Source organism: Aptenodytes forsteri, unplaced genomic scaffold (assembly GCF_000699145.1).
Source record: "Aptenodytes forsteri isolate BGI_AS27 unplaced genomic scaffold, ASM69914v1 Scaffold136, whole genome shotgun sequence".
Lineage (NCBI taxonomy): Eukaryota > Metazoa > Chordata > Aves > Sphenisciformes > Spheniscidae > Aptenodytes > Aptenodytes forsteri.
Genome location: NW_008796111.1, coordinates 2,082,193 through 2,095,682, shown reverse-complemented (window position 1 = coordinate 2,095,682; position 13,490 = coordinate 2,082,193). Strand labels below are relative to the sequence as shown.

The window sequence follows — 13,490 nt, the reverse complement described above, 5'->3', positions numbered from 1 at the left end:
AATAAAGTTTCATTATAATTTGATTTTTCCATACATATAACTCTCACTTGTGGGCTTAAAATTTGCTTTGCTTGATCTTTTGCCCAACTGGACTGTTCAGTAAGATCAAGCACAATTGCTCTGCAATTTCTGCATAATGGGGAGAGCAGGTGTTTTTTCATATTGAAAAAAGTTTTCAGATTTGTGAACAGGTTTATGGCAAAGAACAACGTCTGAAAATAATTGCAGATACACCGCTGACATGCCTGTGTCCTGTCTCTGTGTCCCTTGTCATCCAATAATGCGGCAGTTCAGGGTGCAAGAGGGGCCAGACACATGGAAGGGAACAAGTGAGATGCAGCAGGGAAAAGAGGCCACAACACATTTCATTGCAAGCTCACTCCTTCCCAACAGGATGGCAGGAAACTAAATGTCACTGTAACACGGCACAAGGCCCTCAAGCCTCTGCCTCCTTTACCGCTGTAGCTAATCTGTTCCTATTCTAGTCACCTCACCTCTGCTGAGGCTAAAAGCCAACTGTGATTACTTAAATACTGGTTAAAGCATATGTCATCCTTTCTGAAGTAAGCAAATAGAAAAATTAAACACAACTCCTTTGATACATCAGTGTATTAACTCAGAAGCATCACAATAATTCAGAGCGATAGAGTTCTTCTATCTAAGTACTCTAAGTACTGCCATTACCCGATGTGTAGCTCATGCTCTGTGACAAATTGAGACTGCTGGTGATGCTCTGGTTTCACAACTGTATTGGGGTTGTACTGGTTCTTGAGAGGAAGGCCAGATGACTCCTTCTCCATCTCCTTAGCATGGAGAAATTCAACGGCTAAGGCAGCCAAGGGGCCTCCATGGCAGTGAACATGCTTGTCTGAGCGAGACAAGGTGCACCACCCTGCTCTGTGACAGGCTCAGATGCAAGCTCAGATACAGACAAATCCTGCTACTTCACTTTATTCATCAGACACTTCAGGTACATGGCTGGAAGCAGCTACTGTTATTACTACATTCAGAGACCTTCCATTTTATCACATGGCGCTCACAGAAATCCAGCATGACGAAATGACTGTTCTGCTTGTCCCTGATAAACTGTCCTTTAAACGAATTCTCTATAAAAGAATCCACAAATGAACCTGCCTTTTCTCAGCCAGCTGCTTGTTATAACAAGCTTACTTGACAGCTCTGCATGAAGGGCCTCTCTTACAGATTGTGAACAAGGGCCTGGAGAGTACAATTATGAGTGAGAGCACCACAAAGAAAACAACCACAAGCGCTTATAGCTTATTCCTATGCTGCATTCACCGGCCACTAAATACCTGCAATTACAGAAACTCCGAAGCCTCACTGTCAGACAGCAAGAACGCGACCATCCCGAGAGAGAAAGATTGCAAGCTCTAATATTTAGTGTCACCAGACCTACCTTTGCCTATAACGAGACCACACTTATCAGCTGGCACTGTGTAGGTTATCTCCTGCATGCCCCCAGGTGTTCCAACACTCCAGTCCCCACGGCCACGACCTCTTCCTCGGGTGACAGCCAAGCTTCCAAAGCCATCTCGTTCCTTGGAAGGCAAAAAATTTGTATCAGTGGTTTTTTTCTGGCCCCAATGCACATTAAAAACAAAATAAAGCAAGGTAAGTTAAACTGCACTGTAATCAATGGCACTGAATTAAGATATTCTTGGACTTCAGTTTCACATTCAAGATTTTGAAGCACTTTAAAGAAATGCCAAGCAACATAGGTTACAGTTGCCTTCCTGACTCAGGAAGATATTTATATTTTTTAAATGCATGCCTTTATATCTGCTGAAACAAACCTATAAACAAGCATCAGCTACTAAATGACTTTTAGTTTGTGATGGCGGCTTTCCTTAGAGCAACCAATAGATCTTGGCACTGACACACACAGAAGTTGCTTCCAAACCCTTTCAAGTGTCATTCTTTAAAGAACTGCTGAAATTACTCAGCTGAAATGCACATTTTCCAAAACTTCCAAAGGAAGCTTTTAAGTTCAAAGACACCTGGAAGGACATACCTATTTTGAGTAACTGATTTCTCCAAAAGCAAAGGCCACGGGCAGTCAGAGGCTATCATGACAGACCTCAAAATTTAAGTGGATTATTAAAAAAATTATGAAATCAAGTGTTCAAACCAGATCTCAGGGCAAGAAGAGATATCAAGACCTACCCTTGATGGACAAATTATGCTCAGGTATCTGCTCTGGAATGGCCTAACATCTTTACTTCTCATAATACAAAGGGAATATACAACCTCTTTCACGAGTCTGCCCTACTACTTCACCCATCTTTGTACTTCTTGCTCTTGGGCAATGCAATACGTTGGTGTCTTTCTTAGAGCACAGTGACCGCATACGTGAGCATTCGTTGCCTTCCCCTGCCTCCCACAGCCACTAGACCAGAGGACTGGAGTCTGAAGAGGAGGCATCGCTGAGCACTGTTAATGCTCTGCTGTCTAAGCGCTACTCAGCCCTACTGAGCAGAGCCTCCAGTCATGTCTCACGCTACTGCTGGACTCTGTTCCACCAGGTCACCATTTCCAAATAACATAAGAACAACTAAACACAGGGGGTAAACGTGGAGCTACAATGAGGCCTCATAATACTGCCTGAGAATAGGAGACCTTCCCATTGCTCAGTCAGCCCATATCACATTAAAATAACCAAATAAGCAAAACCCAAACCTAGCGGCTCTGTCCTGGGCAGCAGGATGTGTGGCCTACCAGAGGGAAAATTTAACACCGCTTTCTTCAGATGGTGGCATCCATCCACACAGCTGCATGCATGCAGACTACATTCTCATATAAGCTCTTTCCTCCCAAGAGCCTCCAGAACCCACCTGTGCTGTGAGAATGAGCTCACTGATGATGTGTGCTGCGTGTTGACACCTATCAGGAAGCCCCATGACCTGTGCGACTCTTTCAGAACTAATCCCATCATCTGTGAAGAGAGGTGGCAAAGACTAAATTAAAAGGAGAAAACATCCACCCACCGACAAAAGCTTCCTTCTAGCACCACCGTTGCTAGCAGCATTTTCACATAACTACCCAAGAGCTACCTCTTCCCTCCACCTTCAGCCCCTCTTCCATGGACTGAAAGACAAAACCCAACCCACATTGCAGAGGGAACAACATTCAAAAGGCAACACTTTCAAATGTCAAAAAGCAATGAAAGAGACTGATATAACTTTAAGAGGACAAAGGCAGCTTTGATAGGTGATCAGACAGCCAAGGACCCAGAGAAAGTTACTTAGAATTAATCAACTCCTGATCCCCAAAGGCTTTAATGTCCTGAAGGAGAATTCTTTAACAGAAAATAAAAGGTTTTTTGTTATTGTTGTTTTGTTTATCCATATAATTACCACTCAAGACATGATTGTTGTGACATCTAATGTTTGCAAATGAGCTGTATAAAATCTTACTCTCTGAAAACCAGAAAGTGCACAAGGAAGCAGCACATCTTATTTAAACAGGTTTCAGAAAGAGACAAAATGCACCTTTAAACTAGGATAGCCTAGCTGCTGTAACCTCAGATCAGATCCACTTTAGCAATCCCAAACTGGAGCACTGGTCAGAAAGTAACAGCTCTCCATCCTCGCACAAACCTGGTTTAAATTGAATCCTAACTCCAGCATCATTCTGAATCTTTTTGATCATTTCTCCATTTCTTCCTATCACAATTCCAACAGCAAACCTGGGCACAGAGACCTGATGGGAAAGGCAAAGCAGTATGAAAGCTCAGAGAACTAGACTGAATTACTCTGATTTTACAAGGAGATGTGCTTAACTATGAGGACAGGCCACGTTAGGCAGCTCCAGGCTACAGAACCATATCACTTAAGAAAAACAAACATGTGGCCACAAATTCCTTCCCCGCTAAATGAACTCCGCGCTACAAGAATGCGGCTTAAAAAGACAATTAGAAAAGTGCCATCTGGGAGTCCATGAGAACTCCTCTTCTTTGCAGCCAGACTCACTCTTCTGGCAACAGAACACAATGCATTTAAAAATAAGCTTACAGGTTACATGTGCAATTTGATGACTTCCACCCACTACCCATACCACAGGGAGGTTAGCAGAGTAGTCGTGAAGAAAACATACCTCTATGCTGCCTCCTCCCATTCTAGAACTGAAATCATTGCGTACGCCTCGGAAGTCTGCCTGATCTTTCTCTCGGATGATCTCCAGTACCATTTCCCTCGCTTGCTACATGGGGAAAGAAGTTACAGTTAGCTTAAAAGTATTCTGCTTGCCATCTTGGTGTTAGGGCCTCAACAGTGGCTAACGGTCAAGCTTCAGGCAAAGCGATCTCCATCTGCTTAACAGAAACAGCATTCTGATTGAGAATTTCTTTTACCACAGTCAATGGAGATCTGTTCTTGATGGGCATCTTCCATGTCTGACAAAACCCGCCAGTGTGCAAGGTGGCAGTTTCTTGTGTGCAATTGCTTCCTTCAGTCTTTCAAAAAGGCTCTTTAGCTTTTAAAATATCTTTGATTTTTTTTTGGTTTTGTTTTGTTTGTAAATTAAAGGAAGGGAAGGCCCTTTCCTACTGGATAGAACTGAAACCAATATAGTAAGGTAGAAGCTGTGGTAGCATAGCAGAGAGCATGTCCACTAAGAGCTAGAGAGCATGTACCAAGGAGGCAAGTGGGCAGCAGTGAGCTTATTGACACTCAGAAAAGTTAAGCCCAAGTCTGCAGCAATCCAGCAAGACATTTTCTGGGACAAATGAATATTCTTCCTACCTACTTGCAGCCCTCAAGGCCATTCACAAGCTTGCATGTAGCCCAGCTAGTAAAAGTGCACCTTGGAAATAAGCCAACAGTAGCCACCATTAAAAAAAAGCCTACATGTCAAAACCAAAGCCTTTGTTTCTATATATTACCAGTCAAGCTTTTGACATTTTGGTTCTATTTCCAAGTTTGAGGGACACCGGTGAATCTGACTCCTTTCACGTTTTTACATATTCTCCACACCCCCATGGTATTTTTTACAGAAGGAAACAACTCAAGACATTTCAGAGATGCCAAGACAGAAATAAGGGCAATGGAGAGATTTCAAAGGAATTTGAGAGAGTTAGGAAACACTGTCGCAGCATCCAGAGAATCCCACCAAACCCAAGGATTCATCAAGCTTCTTAAGTGCTTTCTAAGCGTGCTCAACTTTTCTAAGTGCCTCAGAGATCTTCCAGCCTATGCAGTCTCCATGATTGCTTGGCATGATTTACGGCACGGAAGATGTGACAACAGCAAATCTTGCAAGGCAGAAGAAACCACCTGGGAAGTAGCAGCACTTAAAGTATTATTTGGTTAAAAGCAGAAATACTGCCATTAAACTCCTTTTTGCATATCTATACCTCCACAATAAGTATAAGAATTTTGGAAAAAAAAAAACAAAACCAAAAAACCCCAAACCAACAAACCCCCACATTTAAATCTAAAAGCCCACTTGCAATAAGAGGTTTGAAAAATACAACCCAAACATACTATCCCTGAACAACATCAACTGTTGGAGCAATTTATGATTAGGGAGGTCCTATGAAACAGAACTATTTTTATTAGAGCCAGGAATGCTAAGCTAGATTTAAGTACTTAGCAAGGTATGAAAAGCACTTGCTGAGAAGTGGAACATGCCATAGCTAAACTTTAATTCTTTAATTCAAGCATTCCCATCACACTGCAATCTTCCAGTCTCTGGCTGATCATGGGTTTTTGCTTTGAACCGCAGGTATGAACACATCTGTAGAACCCTGACACAAGGAGACCGAGGTACCAATATTAAGCAAACCCCTTGGTTTCAGGAGTTGTCATGGTTTGTTTGTTTTTGTTTTGTTTTGTTTTAATTACCTGCGTCAATTGGCTGTCTGAGATAATGAACCTTCCACAACACTTTCTCAAATGTGTGATTAAGTTAGTCACTAAGAACCCATTTGCTCAAGTAACATATAGCTATGATTTTTGCTTCATGGACTGGAAAGCTCTTCTCGTCAGCTCTTCTCCTACCCATGTCTAATATCTATGTGAAGTGAGATCTCTTAGGTTGGCTTGTTTACAGCATAACACTTGCTAGTCTAGTGTTTTAGCTTGCTCTACTCAAACTTCAACCTTACAGAACAAACAAAACCAGCAAGGATCATTACATTTACAGTTGGATTCAACTCCATTAGATGCTCACAAATATGCTAGTTTAAATTTCTCCTCAGTTCTCTGGGGCAAATGCTTACTTTTATTACATACCTGCACTTTAAATGCATCTCCAGTAATACGGAGAGGTTTATCTGCTCCAGTAGGTAACGGACCATCTTGGATCATAATCATTTTCACACCTGTTCGCTCCTGAAGAAAAAGCACAGAGCACTTTGCTAAGCAGAGTCCCTAAAACAAGGGACTATATTTTGGTCACTAAACATTACGTAGGTCAAATCAGCAGCTTTACAGAATGCTACTTTAGCTCTTCACGGGTACTTATAGCACAATTTCAGTAATAGTCGTAGAGTGTAAAGGACTGCCAGAAAGTGTGCTATTCCTGAAGTTCTCAAACAGCCAAATCCCTTGCAAAAAGAAAATCCCTCTACCTCAACAACTGATTTTTCAGCCCCTTCCAAAATCTGTAGCTGTCTGCATATAATAGTTATTAAGCGACCACCCTTATAACTATTAGATGACAGAGGCCTAATCAGGGCACTCAAAACCCTACATTTTTGACCTAGGTGCTTTTCTGAAACCCTCTATTCTTTAAAAAACTTGTACCGGATGGAGGAATAAAGAGAGTCTAGGAACATAGACTTATACATAACACAACACTTAATTAGAAAGGGGTGGGATGAGGAAAAAAAAAAAAGATGACACACCAGCTTTATCACAGATCAGCAACAAAAGAGAAGCACAGCACTCTCCAACAGCATGGCGGGCATTAAAAACTTTTGCAGCAGCAGACTAGACATAGCCTTTTCTTGGCTACAAGAATCCCCTCCTAAACAGCACGCACCAAATGTTATCTAAAGCACACTAGTTTCTTTCACAGTTCTGGCAAAACTCCACTACGTGCGTAGCTGGGGCCAAACCGATTTTGTTTGTAACACAAGATTGGATTTGAGTCCAGCCCTCCGAAGGCAGAAGAGTAGTCCCTGCTGTAGAAGGTTAGAGCATTTAAGGCTCTCCATTTCAGCACGCTCTTGTTGATCTAGAGAAGCTGCAGTAGGGAAGAGAGCCCTAAAGTAAATGCATCTTGCGCACCTGCAACTGTTTTATTGTTTCACCTCCTTTGCCGATGACTAGACCCACTTTGGATGCCGGGATCAAAATCTCCTGAATCGTACTGTTGCCATCAACATCGTTGTGAAAACCAGGTCCGTTCCGACAGCGATCTACAATCTGCCCCAGTAGCCGTTTTGCTTGTCTTTGGAAAAGAATCGAGGGAAACAACCATTAGACAACATTGTTCCACGTGACCAAGAGACCAGGAACCATCGGAATGGGAAGCAATTGGGGAGAGGAGAAGAAGTGAAAAGATGGAGGAAACTATAGTTAGCACAATGTTTGCTTTTTTTCTTTTTTTTTTTTAAACTCTTTGATGTATGTTTTCCCCTATCATGATTACTTATAAGCAGTTTGATTTTTGAAAGGGGAAGAGAGAAGGAAGAGCAGCAGCATGCTCTGACCTCTTTGGAAGTTAAGGATAATAGTTGAGCTATAGCATTTGGGGTGCTTATTTTGAATGAAGATGCTCTAGGTTCTAAACTTCTCTGAACTTTTTTAACATATATACGATATTTGGTAAAACTCAAGCTCTGTTCTCATTCTTGGTCACGACAAAAAACACACACTGCTCCGATACTAACACAGCACATTGGCTAACCACTCTCCGATCAGTCACAGGCGACTGCCCTGCTCTTCTCTGCCTGCTCTTACCAGCAGCACCAGAACACTGTTCTAACACAGCCTCTGCCCCGAGCAGCAGGTGCTGAAGCTACACCGCGAAGCAAGGGCAAGGATACTGCAGCAGCAACCAGTGAAAGACTGGGTGGTTCTACTCCTGGTGAGAAGAGACATACAAAGAAGCATTTGGGAGATTAAAGATCCCTTCTCTAAAATCTTTAGCGTGTCAGAGGTTTCCCTTCATCTTGAAGACTCCTAGTACCAACACATCCCTTTCCTGCCCTTCCCCACAGCCCTTCTCCCACAACCCTTCTCGAAGTAGGTAGAAGAAAGTCACCGGTTCCCTATTCAGTCTAAAACAGCGTTTTCCCCTCTCTCCACTTCACGCCAAGCTGTATCAGGCACCCTAGGAGGACTGTCCTCTCTCTGGCGATTTGAAGAAACAGTACAAAGTCATCCCTTGCAAGCAGACATTCACCCAAGACAGCTCAGGGGGTGGTGATCTGAGACTGCACACAGATCAGAGCACTGCTTTCTCTTGACTTTCTCACAAAACAAGGCAAAAGGTGGAATTTCTGGAAGCCCGCTTCAAATATTCTGGAAGAGTCTTAAGAGGTTTTATTCATCTACCTTCATATTTTGCATAAAGTTCTTTTAGTGACATTATAGAGACTACAACAGTTAATACGCAACATATTTCAGAGGAGAAGGGGTCATTTGGAAGTTAACCCTATTAGTTTGCCACTGGATATAACTAATGCAAACACTCCTCACAAAACCCTTCACAAAGAAGTCTGACACCTAGATTGGTTTCCTTACTTCATTTTCTTTTTCTACAAGTAGCCTGAAAAAATAGTTCAAACAACCAACTTGACAAGAATTTTAGCACAAAAGTAAATTAAATTTTCCATGTTTCCATGTCCTCAACACATTGTTCTGCTTCACAAATTGAGCTTTTTTTTATTTAAAGACAGCCTTGGACATGACTACATTTAACTGCTTATTTCAGAATCATGAACTTAACTATATTATTTATATTTTATTTAAAGACAGCCTTGGACATGACTACATTTAACTGCTTATTTCAGAATCATGAAGACTTAACTATACCTCTCCCCCATTTTCCCCCAACTGCATCTCATCAGGCATCCCAGCTTTTTAGTATTTTGCTCTTGTTCTGAAATATCCTCTGCTAAAGGGGGAAAAGCACTTCAATATCAGCAAGAATATATTGCCTGCCCTATAATGTGAGCTTGCCAATTATATTTATTCTGGCTCACTGCTTGCAGTATTATGGTAGAATAAGGAGATTTCAGTACCCTTAGATCTCTTAGGAATGGAAGAATGATGAGTGTCTTCTCTTTAGAGAGACAGTCTTTGCGCCCATGTATTTTCACTACCAAATGCAACTCAAAGATTTCCAGATGGATTTTAAAAAACCCACCTACCCAAAGGCTGGGGAGAGAAAGAGCAGCTCCATATGTTAAGTGTGTTCCTGTAAGCCTGAGGATCCTGGATCCAGTTCCAGCAGGAGGTCCTCAACTGGTTTGTGAGAGTCTCAAACTCAGCTCCTGGGAAGGGGGAGGGAGGAAACACTGTCCCTAAAGTTTCTATAGGTCTAAAGAGTAGAAACCCCTGCTGGCTGGCCACGTGTCTCTACCATGCAGGGATCAGAATTCAAAACTTTGGTTCAGTCCTTTGCTTCTTGTTGGCAGCAATGCAGAGGCAAGGACACCCATGGGCCTCATGCTGCTCTGCAACAACACCAACACCTCCAGATTATTCTGGAGTGGCACCGACAGGCTTTGGAGGCCTCATGCAGCCCTTCTTCAGCTGGAAGGATGGTCATCTCAATAGGAGTATGGGAAGCGAAGGGGAGAAGAGAAGTGCCCTTCAACAGCTTAGCTCAGTATCCTGGAAAGCTGCAGTTAGAAAACTGCATCCTAGGTGCCCTAAGAGCAACCTTGCCCTGCGGAGGGGAATTCCACGGAAATTTCTGCAGAGGGTTCAAACTGCAACTGGAAAAAAGCCTTTGAGGTGCACAGTTTCAAGCATCAGACCAAGAGGTTCTATGCTCCAGAGACCCTCAAGTTTCTCTAGGCCAACATTTGCTGGTGTGGCTAATCAAGTAGCACCACTGACAGAGCACAGCATTAGGGAGAAGAGAGAGAAGGAGAAAGGAGAGAAATGAAATCAGAACTCACTCAATGCTCTCTGGCGTCCCAGTGAGTACACAGGGCCTCTCGGGCATCCCACCACTGTCTACAAAGGAAACAAGAAGGAAATGTTTAATACATGGAAGTAAAAAAATGGCAGCTGTTTCAGTAACTATCAAGCACTAATGGAAGCACTGCCCCCCCCCCCGCACACAGGCACACAGAGCATGTTAATGAATTCAAAGACATCCAGGGTCAACATATTTTAAATTATTTGCTGGATGTCTGCATTCTTTTAAAACCTTCCCCACCAATTAAAGGGAGGGGTAAGAACTTAGATTACATTCATCAACAGTTTCCTGTACAGCACCGTAGTACAGTCTTCCCCAAAGCAAATAGGTGCTAGCACAGAACAAACGGATGGTCCCATTTTTTCGATGCAAGGTGAGTTGTACGAAGAGCTGCTGCCACCCTCCTGAAACATCTTCTGCCAGGAGCTGGAGCTGACCAGACTAACCAGAGACAAACCGCAGAGCTGAGCAAAGTGGTACCACCAGGAGAAAACTCAACAGCTGCAATTTCAGGTCTAAGTACAACATGGATTGTCCGTTTGCACTGTACCCATCTGTTGGTTAAAGACAGTTCCTTAACTGCTTCATTCCCCAAACCACCTGACAAACCTGTTTGCTGTGCTAGTCGGGAGGTCAGCCCCACACCAGCTCTCCCACGCACGTTAGCCTAGTATGTACCAGTTGTTAACGGCGATAACACGCCATGAGCATGGCAAGGCACCTGATCTAATGGACGCAACATCCTTCAACATTAAAACCTGTTCACCCGCCATACAAAGAGGCTCTTACCTGGAGCAATTTGAATTTTGCAGCCAGACTCTGCCTGAATCCGTGAGATTTGTTCTCCTCCCCTGCCGATTACTGAAATGAGTTCAACAAGCATCAGAACATACCATTTTTCCAAGTAACTGCAGAGCACCTTCCCCCTTTTACTCCGCTGCAGCTATCTATAAAGGAACAGTTTGACTCCAGGATTGCAGAAGAGGCATCCACAGCATGAGCAAATTTATCCTAGCAGAAAAACATTAAAATACTGCCGAAAGTTATTCTATTTGCTTGGAAAAACAAAACAAAAAAGCCTGTCTTGCACTGGAATGGAAACACATAGTATGCAAGAAATAAGGCACTAGTTTGAGTGCTGCTAGAAGAGTCATTTAAGTGTATCTTGTTCAGCCTGAACGAATAAACCAGTTATTTGGGGTACTAAAAAAGGCACAGACTTTTGCTTTTATATCTTTAAAATTCATATTTTACTGTCTCTTTTCAATGGACATGCTATTTGGCTGGTCTGCACTCAGACAGAACAGAAATGCTCCATCAACCTAAAGTGAAAACAAATACCCATCGCCCTTAACTCTTGGAGTCTGCACAACGTTGTTTCACAACGAGACATTCTGAAGAGAGACTACGTGCCAATCACCATTCATATCCTTCCCAGACTGCAAAAAGAGCAAAACTGTCAAACAGGTATGCCTGGCTCAAGATGCTCCCACAGAAGCATCTCTCAGCTGTGGGTTTGCCACCCTCCTGCATCTGTCTGTCCCTGAACCAGGATTAGGTTTAACACAGAGATGATGCACCCACAGAGCATGCAAGCTCCCCCGCTCACAGAGCTACAGCATCCCTCCAACGTTCCCCCACATGTGGTACCAGGACCGATAAATGAAGAGGTCTGGCAGGAGAAGAGTGAGCGTTACCTTTGCAGGAATTTGAGCTACAGTTTTATAGTGTCTTTAGAGTCGGGACAAAATTTCACGCGCTAAGGAGTAATTATCAAGGCCTGTTATTTTCCTTTTTACTCTCCATATATCAAATTGGAAGAGATACACAGAGATCTAGCAGTGGAAGAGTCTATGCAATCACTGTAGTAACACATCAGCAGGAGGTGCCATTGAAAGGAAGAGTAATGATCATCAAGAGGAAGAGAGAAATTAGGATCAAGCTTGAAAGAGAACAGTATCAGGAATGCAAATCTAGGAAAAATTCTCATCTGAGCAATGCCTGCTGGTTGCGTTTCCCTGCAGCAAATGTATGAAAGATTTAAAATTCTGTTTAACTTGCCTTGAGTCAACTCTTATTTTAACATTTAAATGTTGTTTTCCTCCCTCAACTCTCACAGTTTTGCATACTCAAAGGAAGTAAAATGTTTCAGTGAGGGGAAATAAATTCACTTTTGACTTGTTTATGTACTATGCTAGCGGGAATTTAAAGGAGAGAATCACTAAAACTCTCAGTAGCTTGTACCACACAGTCTTGTTCTTATTACTGGGACACCAAGCTCTTCCATGCAGTTTGCACCTGGATTTTAAACACAGATCATCTGGTCCCCGTGAAGACAGCATTATGCAAGGCTTATCCAAGGCTAGTAAGCACAAAAACTTGTGAACACGTCAGAATAAACAGCATTCCTGCACAGAAAACACATCAAGAAACATCAAAAGCATCCAAGGTACTTACTAAATCCAACCATTTTATCAGGCACTTTGAACTCTTCTGTTATTACAGCCCTAAAAAAAAAAGTAAGAAAAAATCAAATAGACATTACAAAGAACAATTTGGAAGACAACTATGTCCCTGCCGTGGAAGCCAGGCACAGCTTAAGGCTTTTGTACACACAAGTGAACACCACATCACGGTCAAAATAATTTGTTTTGTAAGGGACCTCTCGTGGTCACCTAATTTCTCCTCTGCTGGACACATTTCCAGTCTACTCTCCACTATCTTCAATGGAGCTGATGGAAGAACCTCTTTTTGTCATTCTTGCTCCAGACAGATTTAACAGAATAATGGCAAAGTTTCTTTAATATTTAGCCTAGACCTTCCAAGCCGCAGTCTCTGCCTACTACTTTTGGATATGCTCTTGCCAAGAGACACTAACCAAAGCCAATCCTGGTATGAATGCCCCCTTTGGACTTTTTTCATGTGTCTCTGCCTCAAAACGTAGCACCCGAAGCAATTTCCTATGACCCGACCATAGTCAAGTAGAAAGGAACTACCTTGGATGGTTTTTTGCTTAGCCATTTCTATCTTGTAGAAAATACATCACAATGAATATGGAATTTGCAAACTCCATATATTTAGATATGCATTATATACAATTTGTTCAGCAATCTCAAAAGCAATGAAACACCTGCATAATAAGTTCAATGCAGGTTTTGTGGTGAGGTATATTAAAATCTTCCCATTTTTTGCTTTAGATCAGCTAGGGAAGGTATAAAATACACAGTAGACTTCACCAGCTAACCTGCAGATAAAGTACTGTCCACTGTCCTGAGGCTCACCAGCAGAGATGCAAAACCAAACAGTGCCATCCATACCCACAACAGAACAGGGACGTTCAGAATTACAGTTGTTTTAACCTGGAATAAACC

The 13,490-nt window shown here is 42.5% G+C and overlaps 1 protein-coding gene across 1 annotated transcript in view; it reads right to left on the bottom strand.

The window, feature by feature from the left end:
• FUBP3 (far upstream element binding protein 3) overlaps nucleotides 1–13,490 on the bottom strand; it is a 34,532-nt gene that overhangs the window by 12,676 nt on the left and 8,366 nt on the right. The window contains exons 5-13 of the mRNA XM_009287016.1: nucleotides 12,577–12,626; nucleotides 10,909–10,980; nucleotides 10,097–10,154; nucleotides 7,251–7,413; nucleotides 6,252–6,350; nucleotides 4,114–4,218; nucleotides 3,618–3,720; nucleotides 2,853–2,953; nucleotides 1,418–1,559 (exon numbers count right to left, since the gene is read on the bottom strand). Of these exons, the coding sequence (XP_009285291.1) occupies nucleotides 1,418–1,559; nucleotides 2,853–2,953; nucleotides 3,618–3,720; nucleotides 4,114–4,218; nucleotides 6,252–6,350; nucleotides 7,251–7,413; nucleotides 10,097–10,154; nucleotides 10,909–10,980; nucleotides 12,577–12,626 (893 nt within the window). The remainder of the gene's footprint in view (nucleotides 1–1,417; nucleotides 1,560–2,852; nucleotides 2,954–3,617; nucleotides 3,721–4,113; nucleotides 4,219–6,251; nucleotides 6,351–7,250; nucleotides 7,414–10,096; nucleotides 10,155–10,908; nucleotides 10,981–12,576; nucleotides 12,627–13,490) is intronic.